The sequence below is a fragment of the Myotis brandtii genome, unplaced genomic scaffold (genome assembly GCF_000412655.1).
Source record: "Myotis brandtii unplaced genomic scaffold, ASM41265v1 scaffold134, whole genome shotgun sequence".
Classification (NCBI taxonomy): Eukaryota; Metazoa; Chordata; class Mammalia; order Chiroptera; family Vespertilionidae; genus Myotis; species Myotis brandtii.
The window spans coordinates 1,716,226-1,730,318 of NW_005354756.1; the positions used below are offsets into that span (position 1 = coordinate 1,716,226).

General features: G+C 43.8%; 2 protein-coding genes across 3 annotated transcripts in view; both read right to left on the minus strand.

Annotated features, from left to right (window-relative positions):
* Positions 1 to 4,719: 4,719 nt before the first annotated feature.
* Positions 4,720 to 10,662, minus strand: ZNF620 (zinc finger protein 620). 2 transcript variants are annotated; one of them, XM_014534911.1, is made up of 4 exons: positions 9,855 to 10,662; positions 9,678 to 9,728; positions 6,486 to 6,612; positions 4,720 to 5,806 (listed from the first exon to the last, which is right to left on the minus strand). In XM_014534911.1, the coding sequence occupies exons 2-4, from the start codon at positions 9,699 to 9,701 to the stop codon at positions 4,869 to 4,871; spliced, it is 1,089 nt and encodes a 362-aa protein (XP_014390397.1). In that variant the 5' UTR covers positions 9,702 to 9,728; positions 9,855 to 10,662; the 3' UTR covers positions 4,720 to 4,868. The 2 variants fall into 2 exon arrangements, with proteins under 2 accessions (XP_014390397.1, XP_005860467.2); XM_005860405.2 differs by lacking the exon at positions 9,855 to 10,662 and having other exon boundaries at positions 9,526 to 9,848.
* A 592-nt stretch (positions 10,663 to 11,254) lies between these two features.
* The window catches only part of RPL14 (ribosomal protein L14), a 3,480-nt gene continuing 641 nt past the window's right edge, over positions 11,255 to 14,093 (minus strand). The window contains exons 2-6 of the mRNA XM_005860407.2: positions 13,810 to 13,911; positions 13,160 to 13,254; positions 11,924 to 12,023; positions 11,784 to 11,837; positions 11,255 to 11,585 (exon numbers count right to left, since the gene is read on the minus strand). Of these exons, the coding sequence (XP_005860469.2) occupies positions 11,307 to 11,585; positions 11,784 to 11,837; positions 11,924 to 12,023; positions 13,160 to 13,254; positions 13,810 to 13,911 (630 nt within the window). The 3' untranslated portion in view covers positions 11,255 to 11,306. The remainder of the gene's footprint in view (positions 11,586 to 11,783; positions 11,838 to 11,923; positions 12,024 to 13,159; positions 13,255 to 13,809; positions 13,912 to 14,093) is intronic.

A 14,093-nucleotide genomic window follows, 5' to 3' on the forward strand; every position in this document is an offset into this window, starting at 1 on the left:
GGCGCTGGTCGGGGTGGGGGGCCCCTGCCAGCTGCGACCCTTGTTGCAGGCTTGGGACAGGGGTGTCCAGGCTCGGATACAGCCTCGCTGCGCTCAGACCTCGGCCTCTAGGCCCAGTGGGGCCGCAGGTAACGGACTGCCCCACCGGCTGTCGGCCGCCGTTACTCCGTGGGTCACCTGGGCTGTGCAGGTGTGGAGGGGATGGCTCCTGTTTGTCATCTCTTAGGGGCCTAAGCCAAGGATCCTGCTTGGGTTTCCTAAACCATGGTTCCCACCTGCCTTTTCATTTTTATATTTAACTTTATTGATGAAAGTATTACAATGTCACCCTTTTTTCCCCATTAACCCCCTCCACCCCACACCTCCTCCCAGGCCTTCACCACACTATTGTCTGTGTCCATGGGTTATGCATGTAAGTTCTTTGCTTAATCTCTACCCACTTACCCACCCATCTTCCCTCTGAAAGTTGTCAGTCTGTCCTATGCTTCTATGTCTCTGTTTCCACCTGCCCCCTCCTTCCTAGGACCTAGGCCTGTGGGGGACCTTTGGAACAGATTCATTTAACAACCAAAATAATGGTGACTAAGGTTGCCAGGCATCCTGTGTGTACAGGACATGCCTTATATTAAATGGCTTAGTCCTGTTCTTTCCCAGAACAGCTTCACCAGAGGGACAGCGTGCAGGAAGCACTGACCCAGAGGCAGCTACATGGCAAGGTGAATCAGGAGAGATGGGAAACCTTAGTCTTTGCAGCTGTCAAGGAATCTACTCATGGATCAAATTAAAGTCTGGAACAGAAAAACACACTATCCCCAGCCACTAGCCCATGCAATAAGTCAAGAAAAAGAAAATGCATCCAAAATTGGAAAAGACGTAAAAGGCTTTGTCAACGTTACAAAAGCCTATGGAATCTACAAATGTCACTAGAACTAATAAGTGAGTTGTGCAAGGGTGCAGGCTAAAAGATCAAAATACAAAAATTAATTATATTTCTGTATACCATCAGTGAAAATTAGTAATTTAACTATTTATTAGAGCATCAAAAATATGAAATATTTAGACATAAATCTGAGAAAACATATAAAAGACCTAAACAGTAAAAGAAATTAAGATCTAAATAAATGAATAAAACACTGCTAAAAGTAATTAAGATCTAAATAAATGAATACATTTACAATGTTCACAAGTCTTGCAGGCTAAAAGATCAAAATACAAAAATTATATTTCTGTATACCATCAATGAAAATTAGTAATTTACTATTTATTAGAGCATCAAAAATATGAAATATTTAGACATAAATCTGAGAAAACATATAAAAGACCTAAACAGTAAAAGAAATTAAGATCTAAATAAATGAATAAAACACTGCTAAAAGAAATTAAGATCTAAATAAATGAATACATTTACAATGTTCACGAGTCAAAAGACTATCTAAATAGTTACAATGTCAGTTATTCCAAAACTGATCTATAGATTCAATACAAAATCCCAGAATGTGTTTTGTAGAAATAGACAAAATGATTCTAAAATTCACATGGAAATGCAAAGGACCTAGAATGGCCTAAACAACTTTGGCAAAAACCAAAGTAGAATGACTGACACTACATGGCTTCAATTAAGGCAGTATGTTAATGGCATCAAAATAAACAAATAGATCAGTGCAACAAAACAGAATCTAGTGCTGGGCCCACACAGACAGGGACAACTGATTTGTGACAATGGTGCAAAGGCAATTCAGAAGAGAAGGAACCATGCTTTCAAAAAATGGTGCTACAATAGGTGATCCATTTAAAAAGGGAAGGGGGGAGGAACTTAGGTCCATACCTCACACCCTGTACAAAATTTAACTCAAAACAGATGATAGATCTAAATGTAAAACTTTAAACTATAAAAACAGGAAGGAAAAATAGAAGAAAGCCTTTATAAACTTGGGTAAGGCAAATATTTCTTACATATGACACTGAAAGCACAATCCATAAAAGAACTGAAAAATTGGACCTCATCAATATTGAAATCTGCTCTTCAAAAGCTACTGTTAAGAGAATGAAAAGACAAACCACAAGCAGGGAGAAAATATTTGGAAATCACATCTATGAAAGAGGACTTGTGTCAATAGTATATAAAGACCACTCACATATCAATAAAAAGAAAACCCAATTAAAACAAAGGCAGAAAATATGAACTTTACCAAAGAAGACATATGGAAGGTAAGTAAGCACATGATAATATGCACAATAGCATTAGTCATTAGGGAAATGCAAATTAAAACCTCAATAAGATAGCGTTATACACTTATCAGAATAGTTAAAATTAAAATGAAATATCAAGTGCAGGCAAAGATGTATTAGGAATGGAACTCTCATACAATGGTGGGAATGTAAATGCCACAACTTTGTAGAACAATTCTGAAGATTCTTAAAAACCTAAATATACCTATCTATGACCTGGCTATTCCACTCCTGGCATTTACCAGGATAAATAAAAGCATATACATTTACAAATACTTGAACACAAATGTTCACAAAAGTTTTATATGTAACAACCAGAAACTAGAAACAACCCAAATGGCCATCAAGAGGTGAATGGACAAACTGTGATATATCCATAGTGCAATACTACTCAGAAAAAAAAAGGAATGAACCACTGATGTATGCAACATGGGTGAACCGCAAAATAATTATTCCAAGTGAAAGACACTGGACCAGAGAAAAGTACCTAGTGTGACAACATTCATATAAAATCCTAGAAAAGGAAAAATGAAGACAAAGTGACAGAAAGCACATCAGTGGTTACCTGTGGGGAGCCAGGAGAGGTACTACTCAGAAATAAAAAGGAATGAACCACTGATGTATGCAACATGGGTGAACCGCAAAATAATTATTCCAAGTGAAAGACACTGGACCAGAGAAAAGTACCTAGTGTGACAACATTCATATAAAATCCTAGAAAAGGAAAAATGAAGACAAAGTGACAGAAAGCACATCAGTGGTTACCTGTGGGGAGCCAGGAGAGAGAATTACAGGGGCATAAGCAAAATTTGGGAGGTTTGGCCGTTTATTATCTTCTGGTGATTGTTTCATTGGTGTATACGTAAGTCAAAACATATCAATCACATTCCAATAAATAACATTTTTGTTTATTATGCTCCAGTCACTGTGCCAAGCACCTCAACATGTATTAATGCAGCTAATCCTCAACACAGAACTATGAGGTAGATTGTCATCCCTATTTTAGATAAAGAAATTAGCATCGTTTCTGTAACTTAACCCTCTGCTTCCTGCAGTGGGCCGTCAAGCTATCTGCAAAAGTGGTAGCTAATTCCTTGAGTGGAAAAAACAGATAAAGAAATTAGCATCGAGTTTCTGTAACTTAGCCCTCTGCTTCCTGCAGTGGGCCGTCAAGCTGTCTGCAAAAGTGGTAGCTAATTCCTTGAGTGGAAAAAAAAAAACTAGATGAAGTTGCTAAGAAATGTTCCCGGCTGTGAGGTCACTTGGAACAGCAATGAGATGGATAAATTTAAGACAGATAGCATCTTGCATCTGATTCAGAGTACACACACACCCCAACTTTTGCAAAGGCACAGACAGCAATTGAGTGGTCAAGAGTAACTTCAGAGTAATAAGTAGTGTGGGTGGGCTGCACCCGAGGTAGGTCTCTGAAAGCCTGAACTCTATTACAATGTCCTAGATGCAGATGGCTCCAATGGACAAGGCCCCTCTGTTGGTGAGTTTGGGAGACTTCTAATAATCATATTGTAATAGGTGTCCATATATCTTTATCTTTCTGGTTTACCCCTTGTTTAATGTTGCACATCTGAAGAGAGATACATGGGACATATAAGTTTTAAGATTTAAAGGGTCTGAAATGTCTTTCATTCTGTCTGTCTTTCAAATGATTTTCCCTTAGAATTTTGAAGGCATGCACCGTAGTCACCTAACTTTCAAGGTTACTACTGAGAAATGGGATGCTATTTTTTTTTTTTTATCCCTGATTTTTTGTTTTCTCTCTCTAAATACTTTTTAGGATCTCTTCAAACCTGGTATTCTAATCCCTAAAAAGTCAATAAAATATATTTAAAAAAAAAAGTTTTAAGATTTAAAGGGTCTGAAATGTCTTTAATTCTGGACGAAATGATTTTCCCTTAGAATTTTGAAGGCATGCACTGTAGTCACCTAACTTTCAAGGTTACTACTGAGAAATGGGATGCTATTTTTTTTTTTTTATACCTGATTTTTTTTTTTCTTTCTCTAAATACTTTTTAGGATCTCTTCAAACCTGGTATTCTAATCCGTCTTGCTGGGCACTTAGTATAGCCTTCCAGTCTAGAAACTTACATTCCTTTCATGTTTGTAAGTTTTGAGGTTTGTTCTTTTGTCTTTCCTAACTGTAAAGAAAGTTCATGTTGGGGAAACAAGGGTTCAGAGAATTTGGGGAAGCCAAGAGTCTGAATTAAACATCTTACTGGGACAGGAGAGAAGTGGGCATTCCAGTTACGCAGAGCTGTAGGAACAGAGGCATACAGTTAAGAATTAGCACAGTACAGTACAGCCCTGGCCAGGTGGCTCTGTTGATTGGAACATGGTCCCATACATCAAAAGGTCGTGGGTTCAATTCCCAGTCAGGGCACATAACTAGGTTGTGGGTTAAATCCCAGTTGGGGCACATACGGAAGGCAACCGATCACTGTTTCTCTCACATCGCTGTTTCTCTCTCTCTCTCTCCCTCTCCCTCTCAAATCAATATACGTATCCTTGGGTGAGGATTTTTTTGAAAAAAGAATGAGCACAGTCCAGGAAGAACAGTGATGACACTGACAAAAAACATGAAGACGGGGAGACACCAGGAGAGGCAGTGAGCCCAGCTGTGGCTAGTCCTCCTCTTGGACAGATGCCTTCTGCGTGTGGAGTTTCTTATGTAGAAAGAATCTTCCACACCAGCTAAAGGTTTTCCCACACACCTTACACTCGTAAGGTCTCTCACCAGAGTGCACTCGCTCGTGCTGAACCAGGGTGAATTTCTGAACGAATGCCTTCCCACACTCCTTACATTCAAAAGGTTTCTCCCCGGTGTGAATGCGCTGATGCTGAGTCAAGGCTGTGTTGGAGCTCAACTGCTTCCCACACTCTTCACACTCATAGAGTCTCTTCCCCGTGTGGAACCTCTGGCGCTGGAGGAAGATGGAGCTGCTACTGAAGGCCTTGCCGCTCTCCTTACACTCATAGGGCTTCTCTCCAGTGTGGATTCTCTGGTGCTGAATCAAGGCTGTGTCTGAACTTACGCCTTTCCCATACTCTTTACATTTAAATCGTTTCTTTCCAGTGTGAACTACCTGGTGCCGAGTAAGTAGTGAGTTATATGAGTTACATCTGCAGTCTTTCCCACATTCTTTGCATTCAGAAGACTTTTCGCCAGTGTGACATCTCTGATGTCGGTGGAAGTCGGCCATTCGACTGAAGTATCTGTCACATTTTCTACATTCATAAGGTACCTGACCACCAGGAACTGGCTGATTCGCAGTGAGTTGTGTGTCGACGCTAATGTTTTTTGCTAATTTCTCACACTTCTCCCCACTCTCAATAGCCTGGGCCTCACGATACTGGAATGACCCATCAGTGAAATTTCTCCTCTCTGACTCTGTCTTCGTAACTACCCAGTGGCTGTGCTGCTGCCCTGGGCTGCTCCCACGATCAAGGTCCTGGGGAACATTCCCTGGCAGCCCTGCCAGTGTCAGTCTGCGGGACTCTGGTTCTTTGGCAACGTGTTCCTTTGGAGCGGATTTTTCCTTCTCAATTCTGGTCTCACCCCCTGGAATCACAAAAAGAAAACACAGCCGTCAGCCCCTGATGTTGCAAACAGAAGACTTGTGCTGCAGGGGAAACAGGAGCAGGTGGATCTAAATTGCCGAGCGTGTGGGTATTTTCCAGTCTGTGCAGAAAAGGGCACCAAAGATCACCACGCAGCAGAGCCCCCCTAGGATGAAGACTCCGTGGGGGAGAGGCAGTGAGGCCAGGCAGCATTCCCATAAAGAGCATCAAGACGGGGAGACAGAAAAGACTGTTAACTAGGGCAAAAGACCAAGAGCTTTCCCCCAAGTGACTGGGATGGATAAAAGGGCAGACAGAGCGAAGTGATGAACAGAGACCCTCGGTGAGAGGAAGACCGCCGAGACGGGAGAAGAAGGGGGAGAGTCCTGGAATCATCCCTCACTCATCGGAGGACAGGGACACAAAGGGGCTCTGCTGAGCTCCCAAGAAACCTTCATTTCCCACCGTGCGTAAGGCAGAGCCCCTCCCAGGGCTGGAGGGACAGCCGACTTCAAAACCTGGGAACCCAGGGCTCTCCCCACCCAGTAGCTTCTGGGGAGCTCAGCCTTTAGAGCAACTGCCCATGAGGGTGTTTAGAGACCCACAAAGTCTAAGGAAGAAAGAGGGCAGGATGCTCAAAAGGTAGAGGCAGACAATAACAGGGAGAAGAAATGTCTTACCCACGAAAGCCACATTTGCATAGTTCTCCAGCATCACCTCCCTGTAGAGGGCCCTCTGCACAGGGTCCAGGATGTCCCACTCATTCTGAGTGAAGTACACGGCCACGTCCTCAAAGCTCACCGGCTCCTGAAACAACAGGTTCCGGCTCACACCTGTGTGAGGGCAGTGGAGACTAAGTACAGGGGCAGAGGCCCACTGGGTCAGGTGGTATAGTCCAGGACAGCTAGCCAGCACCCTCCCCCACCACAGGGGCCAGCCCTCAGCCAGCAGTGCCCTCCTCACTGCACCCCTCTGTGGTCATCCCCTGTGGATCTCTGCGCTGACTCTGCCATATCCTGCTCTGTGTACCTGTCAGTCCCTCTGGCTCCTTCCCCCTACCTGGGCCTTGTGTGCACATGCACAGGGGCATCTGTATAAACACAGCCCACACACAACACTTTTGTACTGATTTCCACTCTCTCCTATGGCCCACGAGGAGGTGTTAACAAAATGTTAGAAGGCAGAAAATTAAGGATGGGTGGTATCTAAGTTAGAAAAGCAGAGAAAGCTGAATCTTAACTGCTGGCAGAGGGGGAAGCAAACCAAAAGGAGATCAATTCACACCACAGGACCAAGGATGAGCTCAGGATATTGTGGTAAAATATTCTCTCTGTTTAAAAGTACCAGGGAGGAGGGAGGGCCCACAAAGTATTTAGGACAATGAATGAAAAACATCTATACAAAGGCACCCCATTGGGAAGTCTCAGAAAAATGAGAACATGAAAAAGATCCTAAAGGCTTTGGAGAAGGAAAAACAACACATACATGAAGACTGGGGAGTCACTACATGGCAAAAGTAAGGGAAATGTTTTTCAAAATGCTAAGGGAAAACTTCCATTTCTCATCTACAGGGATTCAATGATCCGATTAGCCTCCTGCCTGAACAAAATTACATAAACCAACAGTTTTTAAGATACTGGTTATCAAGCAATGAAAGACCATTCCTGAGACATGGGAAACAAAGAGGTGAGCCCCATGATTCCCCAAGCTTACTACGCTGGAAGTTTCCAGGCTATAATGCAGGGAGGGCAAACTGAGACAGAGCCTGGCAGATCGTGGTAGAGTCTGAGGGGACCAAGACAGCTGGAATTTATAGGACAGAAAAGCAGAGGAAAGAGCTGAACAGGAAAAGAATACAAGTCACCTGCAGACGGTTCCCCTAGAAAATTTAACAGAGTACTGATCAAGGCATGGCTGTAAGTAAATGACCCAAAGCCAGGGAAAGGATCCTTTGAAAGGACTGAAGGGAACAATGCCTGGCATTCACTAACAGAGAACATTAAAATCCTATATAATAAACCCCTAATATGCAAATTGACCTAACAGCAGAAGGACCAGTGGAAAGACTGGTCGCTATGATGTGCATTGACCACCAAGGGGCAGACACTCAATGCAGAAGCTGCCCCCTGGTGGTCAGTGCGCTCCCACAGGGGGAGTGCCACTCAGCCAGAAGCTGGTGAGCACAGCAGTGGTGGTGCGAGCCTCTCCCGCCTCCGCTGCAGGCAGGCGGTAAGGAGCGAAGGTTCCCAGACTGCGAGAGGGATGTCTGACTGCAAGCTTAAGCTCGATCCCCAGGTATCGGGGCTAAGCCGGCAGGTGGACATCCCCCGAGGGGTCCTGGACTGTGAGAGTGAGAGGGCACAGGCCAGGCTGAGGGAGCACCCCCCCTCCAGTGTACGAATTTTGTGCACTAGGCCTTTAAACATATGGTATACATTTATAATAACTAGATATGAAAACTCCAATGTCTGAGATGAAAAATATCCCCCCTCCAGTGTACGAATTTTGTGCACTAGGTCTCTAGTAGTTATTATAAATGTATACCATATGTTTAAAAGTTAAATAGATACAAGACATATTTCTTTAAAAGATCCAAATCAAACTTCTAGATATGAAAACTCCAATGTCTGAGATGAAAAATATACTTCATGGAATTAACGGCAAATCAGAAATTGCACGGGTTGGGGCAGGGAAGGGAGAAGTGCATGTAAGGCATGGCAATACCAAATGAAACACAGAGAGAAAAAAGACAAAGGCAAAAAGAGCAGCAATAATGACAGCTGCTCTCACCACTTCTTCTCAATACTGAACTGGAGGTTCTAGCCAGTGCAAATAGGCAAGAAAAATAAATAAAGGCATCCAGACTTGAAAGAAAAAAATAAAACTCTTTATTCATAGATGGCATGTCTATGTAGAAAATCCAATGGGATCTACAAAATAATTATTAGAATTGTGTTATCCAAGGATAACAATCTTGTGGATGGGGTGAAAGGGGTCTTCACAGTATGCAGTGTTGCAATTTCCACTTTTCAGTTAATTTCTACTTTTCAGCCTCAATGCCAAATCTATCCCAGTCAATCCCTCCATACTCTTTTCCCCCTTGCAATTATCTTAGTTTGGGCATTCTCATCTCTCCACCCCTCAACTCCTCCTCTTCTCCAAACACATCCAATTGTGACAGATTCAAAATGGAAGCCACTGGGCCAGACAACTCAAGGTCTGGATGCAGAGCTGACACCTACTCTCCTGACATCTGTGGACAAAAAGGGACCAAATACTAAACCTGACAAGCACAGGGGAGGCCTGCGTGGCAACCTTACAAACTCAAGTAACCACATGGGGATGGTTTTAAATTAAAATTTTTGAACTAAAAGCAGTGTATGGCGTAGTCATGCCTAAGGCATTTTTCCCTAACAAAGGTCAATCCTCACCTTAATTAAGGCTGTCTCTGGTCTTTTTGCATCTAAGATAACATACCAGAAAAACATGCCTTTGCAATAACAAAGTAATTGCTCTTTTTCTGGACTCCTCAAAGAGCGGGCACCAGTAGAGACAACAGATCCCCTCATAGTTATCATGTTAAACGTAGACCTTAACTAACTTGTACCCCACACACCCCTTGCTTTCTGCTGCCTCACTAATCTATCACCCATGGATTTCAATTAGCCCACATAAGCCTTCTCTTTTGGCTGTAATGTATAAAATAAGGTGCAAAACTACCATGTTCCAGAGCATTTTCTCGATCTGTTGAGGTTCTGCTTCCTGTCAATGATCAGTTTGGCTTGAGTAAACTCCTAACAGGTCTGAACGCTTCTGACATTGACACATCGGAAGGATGGGGATCCACAGAGGCTGAGAGGATGCTGGCTCACCTGGTGCCACGTGGCCTGGACCATGTCGCCCTCGAGGTTCTAGAGGTGAGACTGAGGAGAAATAAGGAGGCGCGGGTAAAATTAACGCTGCCTCGCACCCTGCGAATGTGCTCTCTTCGCCTCGGGCCCCATTCCTCCCGCCACCGCCTCACCCCAAAGGCAGAGCTGGAAACAAACCTGTTAGCCAGCCCGGGAGGCGAGCCCGGACCTGCCCTGAGGGCTAACCCGCCGGCGCAGGCGCAGGGGAAGCGTGGGAACGAGACCTAGGTCCTCTAGGGAAGCGCAGCCGGCCCAGCCGGAAGTGCGTGCACCGTTTCCTCTCTAGAAAGCTGGGAAGCCGCTCGCCTCTATGGTTCCCTATCCCAGCCGCAGAGACCACTGTCCCCACTTTCGCAGAACGTTGCCGTTGCCGGCCCCAGGTTCGGGTCCTGCAGGGCCATCCTCCGGGACGTCGAGTTACAATCCTGTGATTTACCCAGCTTTCTCTGGCGTTTGCCACTACGGGCTGCTCTGCCAGGCAGCGAGGGGGTCATTGCTCCGTGTGCCAGAGCTGCCGGGATTCTGTGGCTGCGCCAGCCCGCCCGCAGCGGGAGCCTTGTAAGTGGGAAGGGCTATTAAGTTTTAACCTTTCTAATAAACTGTTAACAGGAAGTTCTATTATGAGCTGTCCCTGTCAGTTATCAAGCCTCAGAAGGCCTGGGACTTGTGATTGCATCTGAAGTGGGAGCAGACCTCTACACCTCTTGGTAGTCAAGTGTCAGAATTGCACTGGTTGCTGTGGAGTATAAAACCCATACATTTACACATGAAAAATGCTCTAAGAAATAGTTCATATAAGGACAAAATAATAGACAAGTAAGCCAAGTCTATCACTCATGAAGCCTAACTAGAAGAAACACTAGAGGATGCAGTAACTGAAAACCAGAAAATGAACCCAAGAGCAGTAAAACCAAGACACCAGTAAGATGGCTTACTTAGGCCTAAGTGGCACTACCACCACTTAGATGGTTTAGACCAGTGATTTTCAACCTTTTTTATCTCATGGCACAAATAAATGACTAAATTCTGTGGCACACACACAAAAAGGGGGGGTTTAATTTTAATTCTCTAGACAACTCCTAAACCCTCACACAGGCCAGGTAACCCAAAACTGACTGCATTTCCTTTATCACAGAAGCTATTACACTATTATCACTTGACTATTAATACCAAGCCAAAAACGATTCTGTCCACTTCCCAGTCAGGTTCAGGAAATCAGCTCTTGGTTAGAAATGATAGGCAACCGAACTTAGAATATATCTTATTAAACCCTCAAGCATCCAAAGCTGCTAGAATTTTATATGTTTATATGGAAAATATATTTGTACAAGAAAAAAAATCACCTGATGTTCTAATCATCATTTCCCATGAGAACATTAACTCGTTACCACTTAGTGTGATGGCTTTAAACTACCTGAAAGCAGGCAGAATGAGACAAAGGAACTGATTTTCTAACAATGACATCAACCTTCCTACTATCAATATCCTTCGCCATCCCTGCCCCGCAGCAGACGTTCACCCACAGCAAGCAGATGGGCCAGTGTGTTAAAAAGAACCTTTATTATACGTTTATAGTAGCCCCTCGTGTTCTCATGCTTTCTTGCCAGATGCCTTGGGAGCAGCAGGTGCTTTCTGGGCTGGGGCTTTCGGACCCTTTTGAGCTTTTGGAGGCGCTGCCTTCTGCCCTGCAGGTTTCTGGGCGGGAACCTTCTGGGCTGGAGACTTCTTGCCTGCAGTGGTCACCTTTTTTGCTGGAACCTTTGCAGCAGCTGCAGCGGCACCTTTAGCAGCAGGTGCTTTTTTGGGAGAAGCTTTCAGGAGAGCTGCCTTTTGAAGCTTCTTAACTTCAAGCTTGATTATTCGGTTCCTCTGAAAAATGCCAATGTAAGTATATTTACAACATGCATACAGAAACTATTGTCATATATGTATATATGTTTAAGAGAAAACCCTAACGTTAAGACCCTCATATAATCAACTTTGCTCTACTAAGCATGGGCAAACAGAATTACCATATAAATAAGTTTAGGGTTAAAACATAATCCTGTACTAATTTTAAAAACTTACCATTTTCTTTGCCTTCATTACTTTGTAACGATCAAAATCTGTCTTCTTGGCTTTCTATAAAAAACAAAACACAAAACTCTCTTATACCACCTTCCAACCCTCCAAAAAAGGTCAGAATTCAAATGACTGTAAGTTATTACCTTTTCTCTGGCTTCAATCTTCTTGGCCCATCTTGTGGCTGCCCATTTTGTATTGATATCTGCCTTCTCCCAGGCTTGTCGAACATACTTCTGGCGGGCACTAGAAAGAACCAAGACTAGAGATGAAGAAATCAGCTTTGAAGCAACACAAACCCAAGGGCAGCTTTTCGCCCTCTGAAAAGCAGAACTGATACCTCCTCTCAGGTTAAAAAGCATAAGCAAAATAATCCCCAAAGTACCCTTCCTATTTGTTGTACTTCTAGCTCTAGTTGTCTCTAGAGAACAAATACCACCCGGCACACCACATCTTTGGATGTCTTATAATCTCAAACACACAATAAACCCAGTAAAACCCAGTACACTTCAAAAGTAAACTAGTAGTTACAGTGGGTGTCCCACTACAACTGTCAGTGCAGTTGGATAACTGTACAGCAACACAGCAGTTAACGTCCATAGTATACATCAAGCATGTCAAGAAAGAATTAATGGTTTTCTCAATTCCTTGTAACTGTCACAAAATGATGCATGTTACTTTTTAAAAAAATCCTCACCCGAGGATATTTTTGCCATTGATTTTTTTAAAGAGAGACTGGAGGGGAGGGTGGCAGTAGAGAAACACTGATGTGGTCACCTCCCGTACTGGCCCTACTGGGGCCAGGGGTCGAGCATGCAACTCAGGTCCATACACTTGACTGGGAACTGAACCCACGACCCTTCCATCAGCAGGCCGACACTCTTACCACTGAGCAAAACGAGCTAGGGCTGTTAAATACTTCTGACACATAGGAAACATTCAACTAAGGATAACGAGTATTGGAAGAGACAAGAACTCGTATTTTTGTCTTGGAGCTAAAAGTGATTAAAATATAAACAGGAAACCAGAATTCCTTAAAAAAAAAAAAAGGTCTTTGCTGTGTAAATCCTGAGAGAGGTACAAACAAAAGAGGATGGCAAATCTGCACACAGGCAAAGCCAGAGAACTGAAAGATCACAGCACATTTAAAGGGAAACAATGCCCGCCCACTACACTGGAAATTCTTCTTCTGAATTGCTTCCATTCTTCAAAACTGTCCACTATATTCTCAAGGGAAAACTAGTAAAATAACAAAAACTTTTTTTTTTAAGTAAACCAAGAAAATGTTCTCTAGCACAGTGGTGGCCAACCGGTGGTCCATGAGGTCTGAAAGGTTGGCCACCGCTGCTCTAGCATAAGCAAAGCTGGGAGGTGGGTTTTACCTGTGTGGGAACTTAAGGATGAAGTCAGTGAGCTGCATGCATTTGAAAGGCATAGCCTGTCTCCTTACTTGAGTGCAAGGTCCATCAACCAAAGCCTAGAATACATAAGATCAAGACCTCAGTGCAAAACCTAACAGCATTCAAAAGGATAGTCTGCATAACATGTCCTTTCAAAATCCAAGTCCTACTATTTAAATGCTTTTTTAAAAAAACGATTATTAGCAGTAGTTCAGCCTATTACCTAACTACATGTAATTTACTTGACAATTATAAGTCTTCAATCCTTACATTCCCAACAAACAACTTAATGTTCATTCACAGCCTCTGGTCAATCCCTTAAGTTTGTGGTTCTCAATACTACATGCCTGCCTTGTTCTAAACTCCCTTTATACATATACAGTAACTCATTTAACCCTCACCAATGTTTTAGCCATAGTTAAAGGTGCTGGCTAGTGTAAGCGGCAGAGGTAATACCCAAACCCAGTGGCACTGGCCAACTCAAACCTGTGCTTGAAAACCCCTACAGCGCCCTGCCTGCTTCCCGCAAACTAAAATACCGCCATCGCCCACCCACAGCCCTCCTACCTCCGGGGTCATTACAGCGCACCACCCACTGCCGCGGGAAGTTGTGACTCTTTCCTTACACTTACCCTGTTCTGATCGATAACATCTACGATCGCGACCAGCTTCCCGGCATGAGGCCCGAAGGAGACGTAGGCCACCCGGCCAACCTCCACGAAGCGCCTGAACACCTAAAATGGGCCGGGGGGGGAAGCAAAACTAATTAAAATCTCTCCACATTAACAAGGTCCTGCTGTTTACAGGCAAAGAGGCTCAGTGCAGCGAAAAAGAACGTAGAGGGAAAACACCCCCCCCAAGTGCCACGGGTCGACGTGGATAACCGAAACTCGCAGAGGCGGGGACGGCGGCAAAA